Source organism: Lasiodiplodia theobromae (assembly GCF_012971845.1).
Source record: "Lasiodiplodia theobromae strain AM2As chromosome Unknown scaffold_12, whole genome shotgun sequence".
In the NCBI taxonomy this organism is placed as follows: domain Eukaryota; kingdom Fungi; phylum Ascomycota; class Dothideomycetes; order Botryosphaeriales; family Botryosphaeriaceae; genus Lasiodiplodia; species Lasiodiplodia theobromae.
Window position 1 is genome coordinate 911,313 of NW_023336322.1, and position 15,996 is coordinate 927,308.

At 54.4% G+C, this 15,996-nt stretch overlaps 5 protein-coding genes across 5 annotated transcripts; 2 read left to right on the forward strand and 3 right to left on the reverse strand.

The window, feature by feature from the left end:
- Window positions 1-3,750: 3,750 nt before the first annotated feature.
- Window positions 3,751-4,626, forward strand: LTHEOB_4725 (putative MFS multidrug transporter; the record flags this gene model as incomplete). Its single annotated transcript, XM_035513791.1, has 2 exons — window positions 3,751-3,834; window positions 4,372-4,626. The coding sequence occupies 2 exons, from the start codon at window positions 3,751-3,753 to the stop codon at window positions 4,624-4,626; spliced, it is 339 nt and encodes a 112-aa protein (XP_035374774.1).
- Window positions 4,627-5,373: 747 nt separating this feature from the next.
- LTHEOB_4726 (Folylpolyglutamate synthetase) lies at window positions 5,374-7,124 on the reverse strand (the record flags this gene model as incomplete). Its single annotated transcript, XM_035513792.1, has 3 exons — window positions 5,374-6,765; window positions 6,826-6,957; window positions 7,032-7,124. 3 exons carry the CDS (start codon window positions 7,122-7,124, stop codon window positions 5,374-5,376), a joined length of 1,617 nt encoding a protein of 538 aa, XP_035374775.1.
- A 1,730-nt stretch (window positions 7,125-8,854) lies between these two features.
- On the forward strand, window positions 8,855-10,723 carry LTHEOB_4727 (FAD-binding protein; the record flags this gene model as incomplete). Its single annotated transcript, XM_035513793.1, has 4 exons — window positions 8,855-9,136; window positions 9,248-10,301; window positions 10,355-10,542; window positions 10,589-10,723. 4 exons carry the CDS (start codon window positions 8,855-8,857, stop codon window positions 10,721-10,723), a joined length of 1,659 nt encoding a protein of 552 aa, XP_035374776.1.
- A 2,365-nt stretch (window positions 10,724-13,088) lies between these two features.
- LTHEOB_4728 (uncharacterized protein) lies at window positions 13,089-13,472 on the reverse strand (the record flags this gene model as incomplete). Its single annotated transcript, XM_035513794.1, has 1 exon — window positions 13,089-13,472. The coding sequence occupies one exon, from the start codon at window positions 13,470-13,472 to the stop codon at window positions 13,089-13,091; it is 384 nt and encodes a 127-aa protein (XP_035374777.1).
- Window positions 13,473-14,088: 616 nt separating this feature from the next.
- On the reverse strand, window positions 14,089-15,926 carry LTHEOB_4729 (Carboxylesterase; the record flags this gene model as incomplete). Its single annotated transcript, XM_035513795.1, has 3 exons — window positions 14,089-15,284; window positions 15,344-15,725; window positions 15,786-15,926. 3 exons carry the CDS (start codon window positions 15,924-15,926, stop codon window positions 14,089-14,091), a joined length of 1,719 nt encoding a protein of 572 aa, XP_035374778.1.
- Between the last annotated feature and the right edge of the window lie 70 nt (window positions 15,927-15,996).

Sequence of the window (15,996 nt, forward strand, 5' to 3'; positions counted from 1 at the left end):
GTGCTTTCTTCCGGGTAGTTCAATATACCACCTGTTCACCTCCTCAGCTTCTCGCCTCAGCCTGCCGCAACAATGTGGGGGTCCTCGCTATTGGAAAAGGACCCTAATGACTAGAATAATTCAGAATTCTAGAGTTGGTGGTGCATTTTGAACTTGAATAGAAAATTGCTGAATAATGTGATGCGATTTAATTTCCTACTCCTGCTTTCTCGAATTGAGTTGTCCTCTATCTTGTAACAAGACTCTTATTCATATACACAAGTGCTAAGTGAAGGTTTTGTTAAGCAGACGGGTAGATTGCATGATAGTTACTTGAGAATGAAAGATTATACCGAAGTAGATAAATAGCCTTATAAATAGTAATGGAGATACATCAATGAGTGATGGTAATTGGGCACGAAGGTCGAGAGAAAGATATTAACAGGCCATGAATACCTCTTGGATCCGCGACTCGTCAAGTTCGAAAAGCCATGATCCAAAAGCAGATAACAAGACTAACATAGCACTGATTAAAGCACCCCATTGACCTACGTGCCGGAAAGTTTCCGCTCCAGGATCGAAACGCAACAACAGTAATTCAACAACAACGACGAAAGCCAAAAGTGTAATAGGACTCATTATAATCCCAACTAAAGAGATATACCAAAAGAAAATAGCAACAACTCGTTGAAATAACGAAGTTTTAAGGTTTCTTTTTTCATACGTTTTTTTCCAGAGAGCGGCGAATTCTCTATCTTGTATGTGCTGAACAAGTTTGTGATCCAGCCCCCACTTCTCGTGTGTGAACAAATTGGTGTGAGTTACCAACAGGGTGCAGATGTTGCAAACACAAGAGCTGGCAACCAGAAAATAAATGGTCGCAAAAACCCACAATTTTGGATTTTTATACCCACCGGCAGTATTGATTTCGTAAACGTAGATATCTTCCGGATCGCGTAGGAGCCACTCGAATTGGAGGCAAGGGTAAAGGCATATGTCTGGAAACCGGACAGTCGCATTCCTGTAAACATACTGCTCCCCAACGATCCTGTTCCAGCGGTACCAATCCCCGGGCGTCCATTCCAGTGGGTATTCGTAGAGCCCTCTATTGCTGAATGGCAACTTATCAGCGGCACCTGGGGGGCAGAAGCGCAATTGCGGAAAAGTCCAGACGAGGACATATTCGACATAAATGAGAGCAGATATCAGACCGGCGAGGAGCAGACAGCTCCAAATGCCAACAAGTATCTTCAACCCACCCGCTTCACGGAGTGTTGAGGACCAAATCTGCATAGGGAGTAGAACAATGAAGGCCGCCCCTACGATGACCAGAATTGCATCGCCGTCATTATCCCAGGCCATTGGAAGGACTGGTAACCAAGTCTCGTTCGTGGTAACATTGTACAGCCATCCATCAGTTATGTGATTGGCAAAGTATGGTCCGTCAACTTGCACAATCTCCCAGTTTCTGTTCTCAAAGAGGTACTCCGGGGCCAAATTCCGTCGAATGATGGCCAGGATGATTCCGTGAAATGCTGCCGTTGAGCTGAAGGTCATAACCAAACCGAGGGCGGCGTTTGTAAGCCAAGTTGACTTTCTTCCAAACAGAGCAATTAAGATAAATGCGTAATAGATGTATCGAGGCGTTGGTGAGTAGCTGCCGCTGATAGGATACGCACATTCAATCCACTGTGTATCGAAATATGTCATATTTTCAATGACCCATTGATGAGTGTCAGCAAAGCTGGTCGGAAGAATGTCCAATTCTTCAGGAAACAGGGACCAAGGAAATGGATATGACATGATGGAATGGGTAGGTTGAGTAGGGCGGTTCGATCAAATGCCGTAAGCACTGCTGAGGGCATGAGGTCGTTAAGGCTAAATATCAGAACCGACTCGAGGCTTAAAAGCTCAGCTACATTGTCACGTAATATGAAGGCGGCAGGTATGGTGTTGGTTGCACTACTATAAATGGTTGAGTGTGCAGCCGTGCTTTATTGTTATCACACAGTACCAATGATATCTTTCCTCTATTCCGATGTGGCGCCGCCTCGCCCTATAAGCCCCCTCCCTCAGCTTACAATATGCTTACAGTTTCCTGTAATACTCAGCGCTTTCGTCTTCAAGTGCAGCTTCCGAATAATGTCTGCAGGTATGTCGGATAATATCACATGTCGCGGCCATGCGGTCAGCCTCACGATCTATACACGAGGATAGGTATCGGTAAGGAAATGTTTACTTTTGCATTTCGGCTTTCAAACAATGAACAAAGAAGTATTTCTAACTATGCAGGATTTTATGAACATGGTATTTTAGTACATTCCTCTCTTAAGGTAATTAACACCTATCGTAAAACTCGCGCCACCTTCCTAATGCCTCAGCTTAAGTACAAAACTTTAGCACCACCGCCTCGACGTTTAGGATGGACGAACTAGTAGCACTAAATAACAACATTTTAGCTTAGGCTTTTGCAGTGCAACTAGGAGACAGTGGCGGGCCGGAATTGGCGCTTGGCGTCATAGGCCGCGGGTCGACGAACCACCACTTGTTCTTTTTTCTTTTGAACACATAAGCGCTTCACTAGCCCACATGCTGGAATGTTTCTAATCTGGAATCTAAAAATGACGATCTACACTCCAAAGATGTTATGAAACATAGAAGGACTCATGTACCCGATGTATGAGTGACAGTATAGAGCCAAAAGATGTACACACAGTTCTGCAACATGTCGGTAGAGAGATACTTCCTAAGCCAATAGCATTTCCTTTTTCGTTCCACAATAACCACACAATAGCCATGATAGAAAAGCCGTTTCCCGCTTTCCTCTTGGGGCCCGGAGGCGGCGGAGTGGAACTTTCCCTGTTGAGCAGTTGCGTACATCGTGACTGCCTTCTTAGCAACCTCACATCCGGCAACAAAAGTTGAACACCTAACCTTCGTTTCACTCGAAGATACGCCCCGAAACGAAAGGTCCGCAGCGATTATTCGAAATGTACGCGACTATATCGATGGCGATGATGTTCACGACGAGTCTCCGTGGAGGCGCCTTCGGTGGCGCACTATTTCGCAGGCAGTACAGAACACCGGGTTCACCATATCCAACGAGCAGAGCAGCAAATCGCCTGTGGATGAGTCGCGCACCCTATATCGGGATCGGAAAAGTCCCCTCACATCGCTCGACTTTGATCAGGTCTGGAGTCACAGTAACATGCGTAAATCAAGTTATGTTGGCCACGATGTCGACATGACGGTTTCGCGTGATGAGAAAAAGGACGCCGACGATAACCCTTTTGTGGAAACACCCTCAAAGGCGTCTATTAATCTTCGAAACGTCATAATGAATCACCCAGCGCTGCACAGAGAGCCACTCCAGACCCCTCAAGCTCCCCAAACTCCTCAACCACGTCAAACTCGCTCGCAGACTAGCCGGGCTGATCAGGCTCCTAAGCCGACCAAGGCATCAGAAACGCACCCGCCGAGCCAGTCCCGCATGCCCAACAAGCAGATGCAGGCACCCTCGCAGGCCCGGCATCCCAAGCCGACGACGACGCCATTCAAGCCTCCTAAGGATAAGCCCCGACCACTCGCCCAAAGAACAATGTAAGCTTCACGCTTCCTCCCCTATGAGAACGTCTACCTGTCAGTGCTCCGTCCCAGGTTAACAACCTGAAACTTAACTCAGGCATGAAGCTCCCATGCAGCAACATTAAGACGTACCGGGATGACTCCAGCAGCCGCGTCAGCGTTAAAAGGCTCAAGGACGCCATTTAAATGACCACGCTGGCCGTACAGCCTCAATCATGGTACCAGAACTCGCGCAGCGACCGCAGCAACTACGAAAAGGTTATCGACCAGGTTGGTATTGAAGTAGCTCGCGCAATCACGGGCTACGGAATGCGAAAGGCCAAGCACTTCCTCAAGACTGTAGAGGAGACAAAGGGAATGCTACGAAGCATGGGTAGTACCTTTAAGAATGAGCCCAATACTCCTGCTGATTTCAAGCGCTATTGAATTCCGCGACAAAGCCAACAAGTCGGACGCACTCGCAAAGATCGGAGGGGTGGAGTCACTCGCGTGCGACGTTATGTATGCGCACGTTGTGCGGTTGGACTGGGCGCGGAACTGAGGAGGTGAACAGGTGATGTATTTAAGTACCCGGAAGAAAGCACTAAATGCCCCCTTGACCGTCGCACCTACCAACAGCGCCTGCCAACAACGCAGCTGCCGGCCGTCCAGCTGCTGCTGCCACCCCACCGAGCCGCACGCCTCCTGGACCATGATGGGCGCAGACGCCGATGCAACCCTCACAATGCCGCCGCTCCCCACCCGCTTGCCGACCCTTCATTCAGCTCGCGTGTCCTGAACCGACTTCCCGGATAAAACGCGCCCAAGTTGGTTGAGCTGGAGATCATCTGGCAATACACCTACGTCAACGATGCCATCAGGCACCCCCGTCTTGTCCCCTACAAGGGGCTTGGTTCTGTCATGAAGTTTACTGGGGATGAGCTCATGGACGTTGCAGAGCTGCTCAATATCTGGACCAACCTGAACAACGTTCGAGGATCGTACTGCGGGGGTCAGCAGGACCGGAACGACTTTTCAGATGCGGACGATGCTTCACTGGGGCGACGCAGGCGTAAAGCGTAGCCAGTCCCTCGATGTTGACCTGCACTGTCGCGGGTACGCGGCTGCCTCTGGCAGCTACGTACGCACGGATCCGAACGGTCTATACCTTAGCCGCGACTGGAGGTAGAGATAGTAACAACAGCTTTCCCACCATACAATTGCTTGAGTCCGCTACATGCGCCCTTCTGCCGTTCCTCATCTTGCCGTGCGTACCCTTTTCCGAGGAGAAAACTAAGAACCCAAGGATTAGAGAAAGATAGTTGAAAGCGGGTAGCTGAAGCTAATGTCCGGCCGTAGATGGAAGACTTAAGTTAAGACAAATACGTCCAGACGTTAGCTTCAGCTACCCAGCAATGTTTAATTTTTTTTTAGTTGTCGGTCGCAGTACATACGTCTCGAAGCAGCAAACGAAACAATACGAGGACTCATCAAACGGGACACTCCCACCCATCCAGCCACTCACTCCACCCCGGCAGCTGCTCTCTGCCTCTAGCCTTTTCTTTTCGTTTTCTTCATAAAAACACCATACGTGGGTAGCTGAAGCTATCGTCCAGACGTGAACGTACAATTAATAATTTTACATATCCATCCGGACGATAGCTTCACCTCCCCATGCCATGAACCAAAAAAAAAAAACGAATCCACGGTGCTAGCTAGCCTTAAGCCGCAATGGCAATGCCGCCTCTCTATATCCCGACCCGACCCGAGCATCTATGTTGAAAAAGCTCATCCCTCTCAAGCAAACAAAAACCCTCCAATAAACGTTTTCTACTTACTATCCAACACCTCCAACGCCCCACCAACCAAATGCAAGCTCCCCGTAATCAACACCTTAACCTCCTCCCCTTCCTCCACCCCCTTCGCCTCCGCCGCAACCCCCCGCGCATACCTCACCGCCTCCTCAATAGTCCGCACAACCTTAACCTCCGTCTGCGGATCAATCTCGGACCACGTGCGCGCCAGGGCCTCCTGCACGGCCAGCTTCTCGACGTCGTCAGCATTCGTATTGACGCTGACCAAATCGGGCTTGTAACCCGTGTCCTGGAAGGTGAGGTTGGTGGTGAAGACGGCGTGGGTGAAAGGGTGGCGCTCGGCGCCGGCGCCGGCGGCCAGCGCTGCGTATAGAGCGCGGGCCAGCGACGCCGCGTCGCGCGTCTGCTGGTTGAAGATGAGGATGCGAGGCTTCGAGGAAGCTGATGTAGTGGTGGAGGATGCAGACGACGACGACGCAGCAATCTCCTCGGCGAACCAGCGGCCGGCGACCTCGATGCTGTCGAGCGTGTGCGCGCCGTCAATGTGCCAGGCGACGCCGGGCTCGCGGCGGATCTCGCAGCGGCCGGGCCAGCGTACCTGCTCGAGGCCGCGGCGGAACTCGGCCGGGAGGGCCCAGCTGCTGATGTCCTTGGCGGAAGCGGGCATGCTGGTGTCACCGAGCGCGCGCAGATGGCTCGCGGCGATGGCGACGGCGAGGCTGGCGTTGGTCTTCTGGAAGTCGGCGGCGAGGCCGAGGCGGATGGCGTCGACGTCCGGGTGGCGCGGGACCTCGACGAGTTCCACACCCTTCTCGGCGGCGCGGTCGCGCAGGACCTGCATGGCCTCCGGGCTGCTCTGCGGCACCGAGAGGGCGGCGGCGCCGGGCTTGAAGATGCCGGCCTTGTGCCAGGCGATCTCGGGGAGCGTGCCGCCCAGCATAGCGACGTGGTCGATGCCCAGGCTGGTGACGGCGGTGACGGTGGGTTTCACGATGACGTTTGTGCTGTCGTGCTCGCCGCCGATGCCGCACTCGATGACGGCCGCGTCGACGCCCTCGCGCAGGTAGGCGTGCAGCGCCATGATGGTCAGGAAGCGGAAGTAGACGGGCTTCGTGCCCGGCGCCGATGGGTCCTTGCCCTCGGCGCGCGCCGCCGCCTCCAGCCGGTCCCATATCTCGAAGAAGTATTTGGCAAAGGCCTCCTCGCTCAGCGGCGTATTGTTGATCTGGATGCGCTCCCGCACCGACTTCAGGTGCGGCGACGTGTAGAGGCCGATCTTGCGTGGGACTGGGGCTGACGCCGGCGCGGCGTGGTACTGTGCGAGGATGGAGGAGACGAAGGCGCTCGTCGAGCCTTTGCCCTTCGTGCCGGCGATGTGGATGGGCTTCAAACGATCGAAGTCGGAGGGCTAGGTAGGTTGCGAGGTCAGCGCGGGTTGTTGTTTGGCGGCGGACGGGGAGCCGCACACCTCGTAGCCGGCTTTGCGGAACCATTCGAGCATCTCCGGGATGGCATTCTTGTTCATGCCTAGTCCGGACTTGCGGATAGCATCGACGATGGCGAAGTTGCTCTGCAGCGTGTTGAGCGCCGTGACGGCGGCCTGTCGCACGTCAGTTAGCAATGCCGTAACTTTTTTTTACTTGGGCAGAACTGCGTGTGGGGGGAGAGGCGCACATTGTAGTCGCGTGCCATTGTGGCTGCTGTGCTGAAGCGGCGCGGATTACGGCTGAGGGTGGTGGCCCAGGACCGCGCCAGGCTTATGAGCATGAGGGTTTGGCTGGTGATGTAGTGGAACGGAGGGTCTGGGAAAAGAAGTCATGAATGACTCGCACTATCGGCGACTTTTTGCACCCTGATAAGGAATAGCGCCCCGCCTTGCGGATGTGCCTGCAGCGTGAGCTTGTCTCTTCCTCTGGTTACTTTAAAGCAAACAGAACTTTCGCTCCTGAATTATTTTTCAACCACTGCATCTTGGTTTCGCTTCATCGCATGCCGACATCGGACGCGCTGCTTGACCTGGGTGGTCAGTGTGATGACAGTGAGAAATGGTTCTGAACGACTCTCTGCAGCACAGAAAAAAACAGACAAAAAGGGTCAATGAATGCGCCGGAAGGGAAACGCAGGAAGCAACACAAAATATGTTCGGAGATATCGGACATCGGCGACTACCTCGTCAAAAGCATCCGGGATGTGCATGTACGTCGGAACCAATTGGTACATACCAACAACATCTGATCCTGCATGAGCTTCCTTCCAGCACTTTCGGCATTGTGTATTCAAGCGCTGGTGAAGCAATAGACAAGTAATGCACATTCAGTCAATCAGCTTGTGGAACCTTTTTTTTTTTTTTTTTGCAATGTGATTGAAACTTGTCAGCCACAAGAAGCTCCCCAGCCCGTCATCGAGATCCAGAACAGGCGGGCGCTCGTCACGAGGCACTCCACCTCGTCGGCAATGCTTGTTGGCAACCCCCACGCGCCCGACCGTCTCCCCCACACACACTGGCCTGGATTTGAGGGAATTTGAGGAAAACCCAGCTTCAGGTCATGGTGGGAGCAGGAATTCATCAGGCACCGATAATGGTGGCTTCATTTGCAGAAAGGAAAATTTTGTTCGCGCACGCCATTATGGAGTCGGATAGAGCATTTGAAGAGTGGGCTGCTGCTTCTCGGCGGCGGGCCCCATATTCCCGGCCTCGGGTTCTGCTCGCAACAGCCGCAATCGATCCCCAATGGCCAGGAGCGGCAATCCGCTGCAAGCCCCCGGTTTCCGAACGCCGCACATTTCAGCCCTTTCTTTCGTCCATCCTGTTGCGTGATTCATCAGCACTCGCGAGCATGGCTCGTTCAGCCCTCAATATGGCAATATTAGAAGATGGTGGTCTACTAATTTACGTATATTCGGCTCGTCAGCCCAAGCTGCTGCTCTCTTTGTTGCACCACCGCACACCTTTCCCCGCAATCTCAGTGTCCAACGGTGGCCCCTGCAGCTGATCATGCAGCCCTCGTCCGCTTTGCTTCGGCGCAACATTGATTCGAGCCCAACGCCCCGTCAGACCTGCGTCCCTACTGGCCAATCGCACACTTGCAGCATGCTGCTTTCTTTTCTGGGAGAAGGCCTTTTATTATTACCAGCGGCTGCCTGGTATGCATGCATGTTGCGGCGGCGCGCGACGATCCGGCACCGCGCATATCGTGAACCGTTCAGCCGTCCAGCCATGATGACAGCAGTTACCAAGCGGGCAGCCCTGTCCGGAGAGGGGAGAGACGAGAGCCCCACCTGCTCTACTAAGCCATGTCCCTTTTTTTTCCCGCATCTCGACAGGCTGTTCCTGAGCGGAGACTAGCCCGCTAGTTGCCGGCGCGCGCGCGCGCGTGCGCACGCTGTTCAGCTACCCATGTTTATAAGCAACACTCCCGCGCCGCCGCCCGCTCGCCGGTCTGTGTCGTGTGCGTGCCCCTCTCTCTCCGTGTGTCGTCGTCCTCCCCCATCCCACCATGTTCCGAGCTGCTGCTAGGCAAGTGCGGCCGTTTGTGCGTCCCTTTACTGCAAATGGCGTCATCTCTCAAGCGCGGAAGAGTTCCGCCCAGGCTGCGAGAAATGCTGTGCCAAAAGCGAACCCACCACCAGCTTTCTGGACGACCTGCCGTGTGATACTGTTCTCAAGCTTCACTGGAGCTCTGACATACCTCTACGGTGTCTACGACAACGGTTCCTTCAATGCGTTCAAGTCTGGCACAAGCAAGCCCGTCTATGCTTCCCAAAAAGAAATGGAAAAGGTATATCCGCAATGATAGCTTGCATCCGCATAGCTGTTTACAAGCTCCCAATCCATCCTTCTGCTTCCTACACAATGACCAAACCAACTAACCCCCAAAACCAACCACCAGGCCATAACCGAACTCCGCACCCTCTTCGGCGCCGACGCCATCAGCACCGACGACGACGACCTGCGCGCCCACGGCTACTCCGAATGGTCGAGCGTCAACATCGACCAGCTGCCCGTCGCCGTCGCCTACCCGCGCAACACCGCCCAAGTCTCCCAAATCGCCCAAGTCTGCCACCGCTACAAGATCCCCATGATCCCCTACTCGGGCGGGTCGAGTCTGGAGGCCAACTTCTCCGCGCCCTTCGGCGGCGTGAGCATCGACTTCGCCCACATGGACCGCATCATCGAGCTGCACGCCGAGGACATGGACGTGGTGGTTCAACCCGCCGTGCCGTGGATGGAGCTGAACGAGAAGATCAAGGACTCGGGCCTGTTCTTCCCCGTCGACCCCGGACCGAGCGCCAAGATTGGAGGCATGGTGGGCACGAGTTGCAGCGGGACGAACGCGGTGCGGTACGGAACGATGAAGGAGTGGGTCGTCAACCTAACCGTCGTGCTGGCGGACGGGTCCGTCATCAAGACGAGGCGGAGGCCGCGGAAGACGTCGGCCGGGTATAATCTGACGAATCTTTTCATCGGTTCGGAAGGGACCTTGGGGATCGTTACGGAAATCACCCTAAAGCTCACCGTTATTCCGCAGGAGACGAGCGTCGCCGTGGTGCCGTTTCCGACGATAAGAGAGGCTGCTTCGGCCGCCGCGGACATCATGCGGGCGGGCATTCAGGTAGGGGCCATGGAAATCATGGATGAGGTCCAGATGAGCGTCATCAACAGGGTCAAGGCGACGAAGAGGACGTGGAAAGAGGCACCGACCATGTTCTTTAAGTTTTCTGGCACGAAAGCCGGCGTGCAGGAGAACATCAAGCTGGTGAAGGCCATTGCGAAATCCCATAATGCGGGTAATTTCGAATTCACGACGGATCCTCAGGACCAGAAGGAACTGTGGTCGGCGAGAAAAGAGGCGCTGTGGAGCATGCTGGCACTCAGGGAAGGTGATCTGGATGTGTGGTCGACTGACGTTGCTGTGCCACTATCGAGATTGCCCGACATTATCGGTAAGTTAATCAACAGGATTTCCTGTGGGTCCGTGAGCTGACACGCTATGCAGAGGTATCGAAAAAGGAGATGGATGACCTTGGAGTCTTTGCCAGCGTTCTTGGTCATATCGGCGATGGAAATTTCCATGAAAGCATCTTGTATAACAAGAAGGACCCCAAGGAATACGAAGCCGTGAAGAACTGCGTATACAGAATGGTTGACAGGGCCATCGAAATGGACGGTACTTGTACCGGCGAGGTATGTTCGACTGCTTTTGCGAGACGGCTCAAGCTAATCTCTCCAGCACTCCATCGGCCTTGGAAAGAAAGCGTCACTCCTAAAGGAGCTTGGACCGGAAACAGTTGAAGTGATGAAGAGCATCAAGCGTGCTCTCGACCCCCACTGGCTGCTGAATCCCGGAAAGATCATGGATCACTGAAGGGGAGAAGTGGCAACGACTTTACGAACGACTGACGAAGCGTGGGTTTCAATGCGGTATCTGCGGTCAACTGGATGGTGTTTCGCCTTCGAATCGGCATTCCTGCATTCTGTTAGAAATTTGCATACCTGGGTTTGCACATAGAGGAACTTGATAAAAGAGACATTCCAGCACCAGCTCCAGCCTGTAGCACAGAGAGTGGCGTCCATAGAAGCAGACAGCAGACATCAGCACGGTAAAAAAAATATTACACACCTCCAGCCCCTTGAGATCCCTTCGCAATATGTTCAAAAAAAAAAAAAGACAAGGGTGGTTTGTCGGTCATGCATCAGGCGAGATGCTTCTCGCCATAGGACCACAAGGTTGGAATTGGGACACTCAGAGGTGAACCGTGATCGAGGTGATCAAGATAGAATACCTATTGTCCTTCAAATTCTAGGACAAGACTTAGAGCAGGGTGAGGTTAGTTTTCTTGAGTGAGATCCCTGTTTGCTCTGAGAATCCGGAGGTAGGTCTGGAGCATGTTTGCCGAGAAGGTCTTGAGCAGATCAGAGTCCGTTTTGCATGAGTTCTCCGTTTGCTCTGGGATGCCTGTGGCAATATCTGGAGCATTTTTGCGGAAGAGTGTTTCAGCAGGTTGGGAGCCGTTTTGCTGATGAGGTTCCGACTGTTCATGGAAGTGGTAAAGAAGCACTGGAAGCCGGCTCAGGAAAATCTTCTTGAAGGATGTTCCAATTTCCAACGCATGGGTTTAGCAAGCCATTGAACAGGTTAGAGTTCCGATTGAGATATCCATCGGTCGTACAGAAGATGGATGAGTACTTGGTACTGGCCGAGGATGATATTCGTGGATGGGTTTCCAATTGGTAGGTCTGCAGCAGGCTGTTTTTAGCGGAAAACTAACTTCGTGTAGGACCGTCTTGGATGGTTGTCAAGTAGGTTGGGACCAATGTCTTGGGTGAGGATCCCATTTAGCATTGAATGTCATTAGCTACCAGTAGAATTCCAGCGAACTCTTTTGGAGAAGGACTGCCTTGGAAAGCAAAGCTTCTTTGGAAGGTGGAGCTGGTAGAAAGAGAGAGAGCCCTCCCAGAGGTCTGCCATGGGGTAAAGCCGTCTTAGCTGTAAACTGCCAAATAGCGAGGCTGCCTTATAGGGGAGGCTGTTAGAGACAGGCTGCGTTGGAGATAAAGCGGTGTTGGAGATTAATCCGCTTTGGAGGAAAGGAAACCCGCCTTTGAAGTAAAGCCGCTACAGAGAGAGTCTGACATGGAAAGAGGCTGCCTTGGAATTGAAGCCGCTATAGAGAGAGGCTACCGAGAAAGGTTGCCGTAGAGAGTCTGCCTTAGATGTGAAGCCGCCATGGAGAGAAGGACAGTGAAAAGAAGCTGCCATGAAGAGAGTGCCATGGAGAGATGACAGTGAAGAGAGGCTGCCGTGGACAAGCAGTGAGAGAGCAGCTTGAGGGTCGTTTTTTTTCTTAGGAGTTCACCTTCGTGCCATCGGCGAACATCGAAATTTGGTAGGTTTAGAGGAGCCTACTTTAGAGAACCATTGAAGCAAAGCTGCCATGGAGAGGGGCTGCTTTAGAGGGGCGATAAGAGCAGGCCAGGATTCAATCTCGAGAAGAAATTTGCCCTTGAGCCACCGGAGAGCAATCGCCATTGGTAGGACTTGAGGATGCTGTCCTGGGAAAGCATTGAGAGCCGTTTTCAAGTTCGTTTTTGGAGAAACTGTGCGTGCACCGCAAGGCGTACAGGAAAGGTTTGAGGAGGGTGACAATGAAGAGTTTTTCAGGTAACGGAAGACATGTGATAACAAAGTCGGGTCCACCGAGGCACCGATGCAGCAGGATGAATCCGATCTATTGATGGGCCGTGATCGGGAATTCTTGGTGAGTCCACGAGAGAGGAAAATTGTGTCTGATCGATGAGTTGGAGTCGATCGAAGTTTGCTTTCGGTTTTTTCCATAAGCCCGTAAAGAGAGGTCAGGGCTAATGGCAATACATCCTTCTGAATTTTTGGAAGTAGGACGCATTGGACTGGCAGGTGTTGTCGCACTGTGTTTCGACAACTGCTCGTTTTAGCACCGGTATCGAGACGAGGATTGTGTCTCTTCGTTTGAAACCCGGTGAGCTTCAGCACCACGGCAAGGTACGAGCATCGCTGAAGACAGAGCCCCTCCACCATCCAGCTCACCCTGGAGGCTTCGGAACCCTGCATCCTGCCAGTAGAAGTGGGGACTGGGAGCCTCGAACGCTGCCCCGGGGCGTTGTCCTACGGCTATATTTGAATACTACCGCTTACCCAAGGCGGAGGGGGTCTTCCGGGCCTCGCACACTGCCCCAAAGTGTGGTCTATAGACCTAACGCGCTGGCGGCGGCGAGACAGCAGCAGTCTCGGCAGTGGCAGCGGCGGTGGCAGCAGCAGCCGCCGCGGTCTCAGCAGCAGCCGCGGTCTCAGCGGCAGTGGCGGCAGTCTCGGCAGCGGCAGCAGCAGTAGCGGCAGCGGCAGCAGAAGCAGCGGCGGCGGCGGCGGCGGAAGTGGTGGTGGTGGTGGTGGTGGTGGTGGCAGTAGCAGCAGCAGGCTCCTCCTCGTGACGCTCAGCAGTCTGCTCACCCAGCTGCTGAAACTCCGCTCGGCGGGCTGCTCGCTGCTCCTTGCCTCGCCTCGGCTTGTTGCGCTTCCGCTTGGGCATGGCCCGGGTATCTTCTGCTTCACTGTCTGAGAGCGGGACCGACATCGCCATGCTGGCGCGGTACTCCAGTCCTCTTCCGCTTCTTCTGGAATCCGAACCATAATTAGCGTGATTCTCTATGATTCCCACTCGGAAACTCACCTCTCCACCGGCCTCAGCCACGTTGCCCTGCCCAACCTCCGTCGCCGCTCTGTTCTCCGCGGGCTCCATCTTGATGACAGAAAAAAAAAACAGTCGAAACTTGGAAAACGACAAAAAACGAGGTTTCAACGTCAGAGGCACGGAAAGTTCGAGATCGTGCGTGCGTACGTGGGCGAGGTGGGCAGGGCTAGTGTGAGAAGCCCAACAAGCCGCTGCGCCTAAAGACCGCTCGCCCAGAGCTTACGGTAATCAGGGGAAGCGCGATGGTTGAGGCTTCTGTACAGCAACAAGGAAAGGGAAAGCGCGGGGCTTGGAGATTACTCGATCTAGAAATTTAGGAAAGCGCGAGCGTGGCCCCGCGAGTTCGCCCGCCCCCCGCTCCCAAGACTCTACTACCTACACTTGGAACATATTTCGTTCATGTCATTGGTAGCTGAAGCTACCATCCAAACGTGTATGTCTAGTTTTTAATTCGACATTCTCGTCCCGACGATAGCTCCAACCACCCACGGCATCCGTCGTCCAATCAATAATACAGCCCCAACATCCACCACCTGCACCGCTCATTCGCCGCCGGATCCCTCACCTCCTCGATCCCACCCTTGTCCAACCTCACAACACTCTCGTTCCGCCCATACACATCAACCTTCGCCAACCCATCCACCGCACTCTCCGGAACCCCGCTCGCAGCGAAACTCGTAATGTAATCCTGCAGCACCAGCGCCAGCGTCTCGTTGACAGGACCAAAGAGGCGATAAAGGAGGCTGTCGTCGCTCTCGTTACTACGTGCGGTGGGGTCGAAGTACGTATACCCAACATCCTGGCCGTGCAGGCCTGGCGGGACGGCGAAGAGGTACCGATAACTGTCGTTCTCGCTCGCGCGGTTGAGTGCGTAGTCGGCGCAGGTGAAGAAGGCCTCGCTGGAGAGCAGCGCGGCGCGCTCGATGTCGTTCTCATACAGCGTGCCATCCCCGACCGGCGGGTAGAGCGTGCCAGTGATGTAGTCCACGACATCCAGAGCAGCGCTGGGAAAAGCATCCCGCACGAACGCGACAAAGTCCTCATCATTCGTCACCGGCGGCGCGAAGAGCAGTCCCTCATCCGCATTGTGCCCCGCCAGCACGCGCACCTCCTCCGCGAACCGCCCCTGCGCGAGCAGCGCCTTCGCGTCCAGCGGCACGAAATCGCCGTCGATGGCCGGGCCGTACGTGAACTGGCCGTAGACAGACCTCGCGACCTGGCGCGCATTAGCCACAATAAGTACCTCCTCCTCCGCATTCCGCGCGTCAGCCAAACTACTCGCGTTGACCTCAGCAAGGAAGTCTTGGAAGACCCGCTCCTGGTCGCGCGGCGAGCCGATCGGGAACCAGCCGGCCGACTGCGGGATGGCTTGCTGGAATAAGGGTGCTTCTTCGCCGCCAAAGGCCGTGATCTGGTGGATGACGGAGCCGCCGCCCGCGGACTCGCCGAAGATGGTGACGCGGTCCTTGTCGCCGCCGAAGAGGTGGATGTGGTCCTGGACCCACTGGAGGGCCAGGCGTTGGTCGTACAGGCCGGCGTTGGCCGTGCCGTCTTCTTGTAGGCTGGGGCCGGAGAGGAAGCCGAAGGCGCCGAGGCGGTAGTTCATGGAGACGTAGATGGCGCTGCTGTCGTCGGGCGAGCGCTTGAGCAGGCCGGCGGGGCTGCCGTAGCCGGTTTTGGATCCGGAGGTGTAGCCGCCGCCTGGAAACTTTGTTAATGGTGGCTGCCTGGCTTGGGGGTGGTGGTGGTGGTCTTCATACCATGTATCCAAACGAGAACAGGAGCTCCACGATGTCCGGAACCTGCGTTCTCGAAGACTCCCTGCGGAACAATCACGTCTAGGAAGAGACAGTCTTCGCTTTCGCGCGGGTCCCGCGTGACATTCGTAACGGTGTCGGAATTTATTACGTCGTTTATGGCGCTGGTACTGATGTTTGGAAGCTTGCCGGTGGCGATGTAATCCAAGAGAAAAGTCCCAACAATACCCCAGTTGGCCGACCCTTGGGGACAGATGCGGTTGGTGTTGCCGTCATTGACCACTGAGCGGTCGGTCAGGGCAGGCTCGGGCTTTCTGAAGCGCAGGTTTCCGAGAGGTGGGGCAGCATATCTGATGTTGGAGAAGTTGTAGTAGCCGGCGGTTTGCTGTCGCGAGAGCGTGAGAAGAGCGAAGCTTTTTCATGAATTGGGATTGAGTAGCCTCACGTTGAAGTCGGCGGCCCGATATACTTCGTATCCGAGGTCGACAGTCGGCAGCGAATTCGATACGTTCTGCGTACCCGCGACGAGAGGTAAGAGCAAGATGAACGAGGTCACTGCCTCATTGAAATACTTGAGAAACACCATGTCCACAAGGGATAAGAGTACAGAAAGGAAGTCGCGCAAGGGAAGTCCTTAAGTACACTCCCCTCTCGCG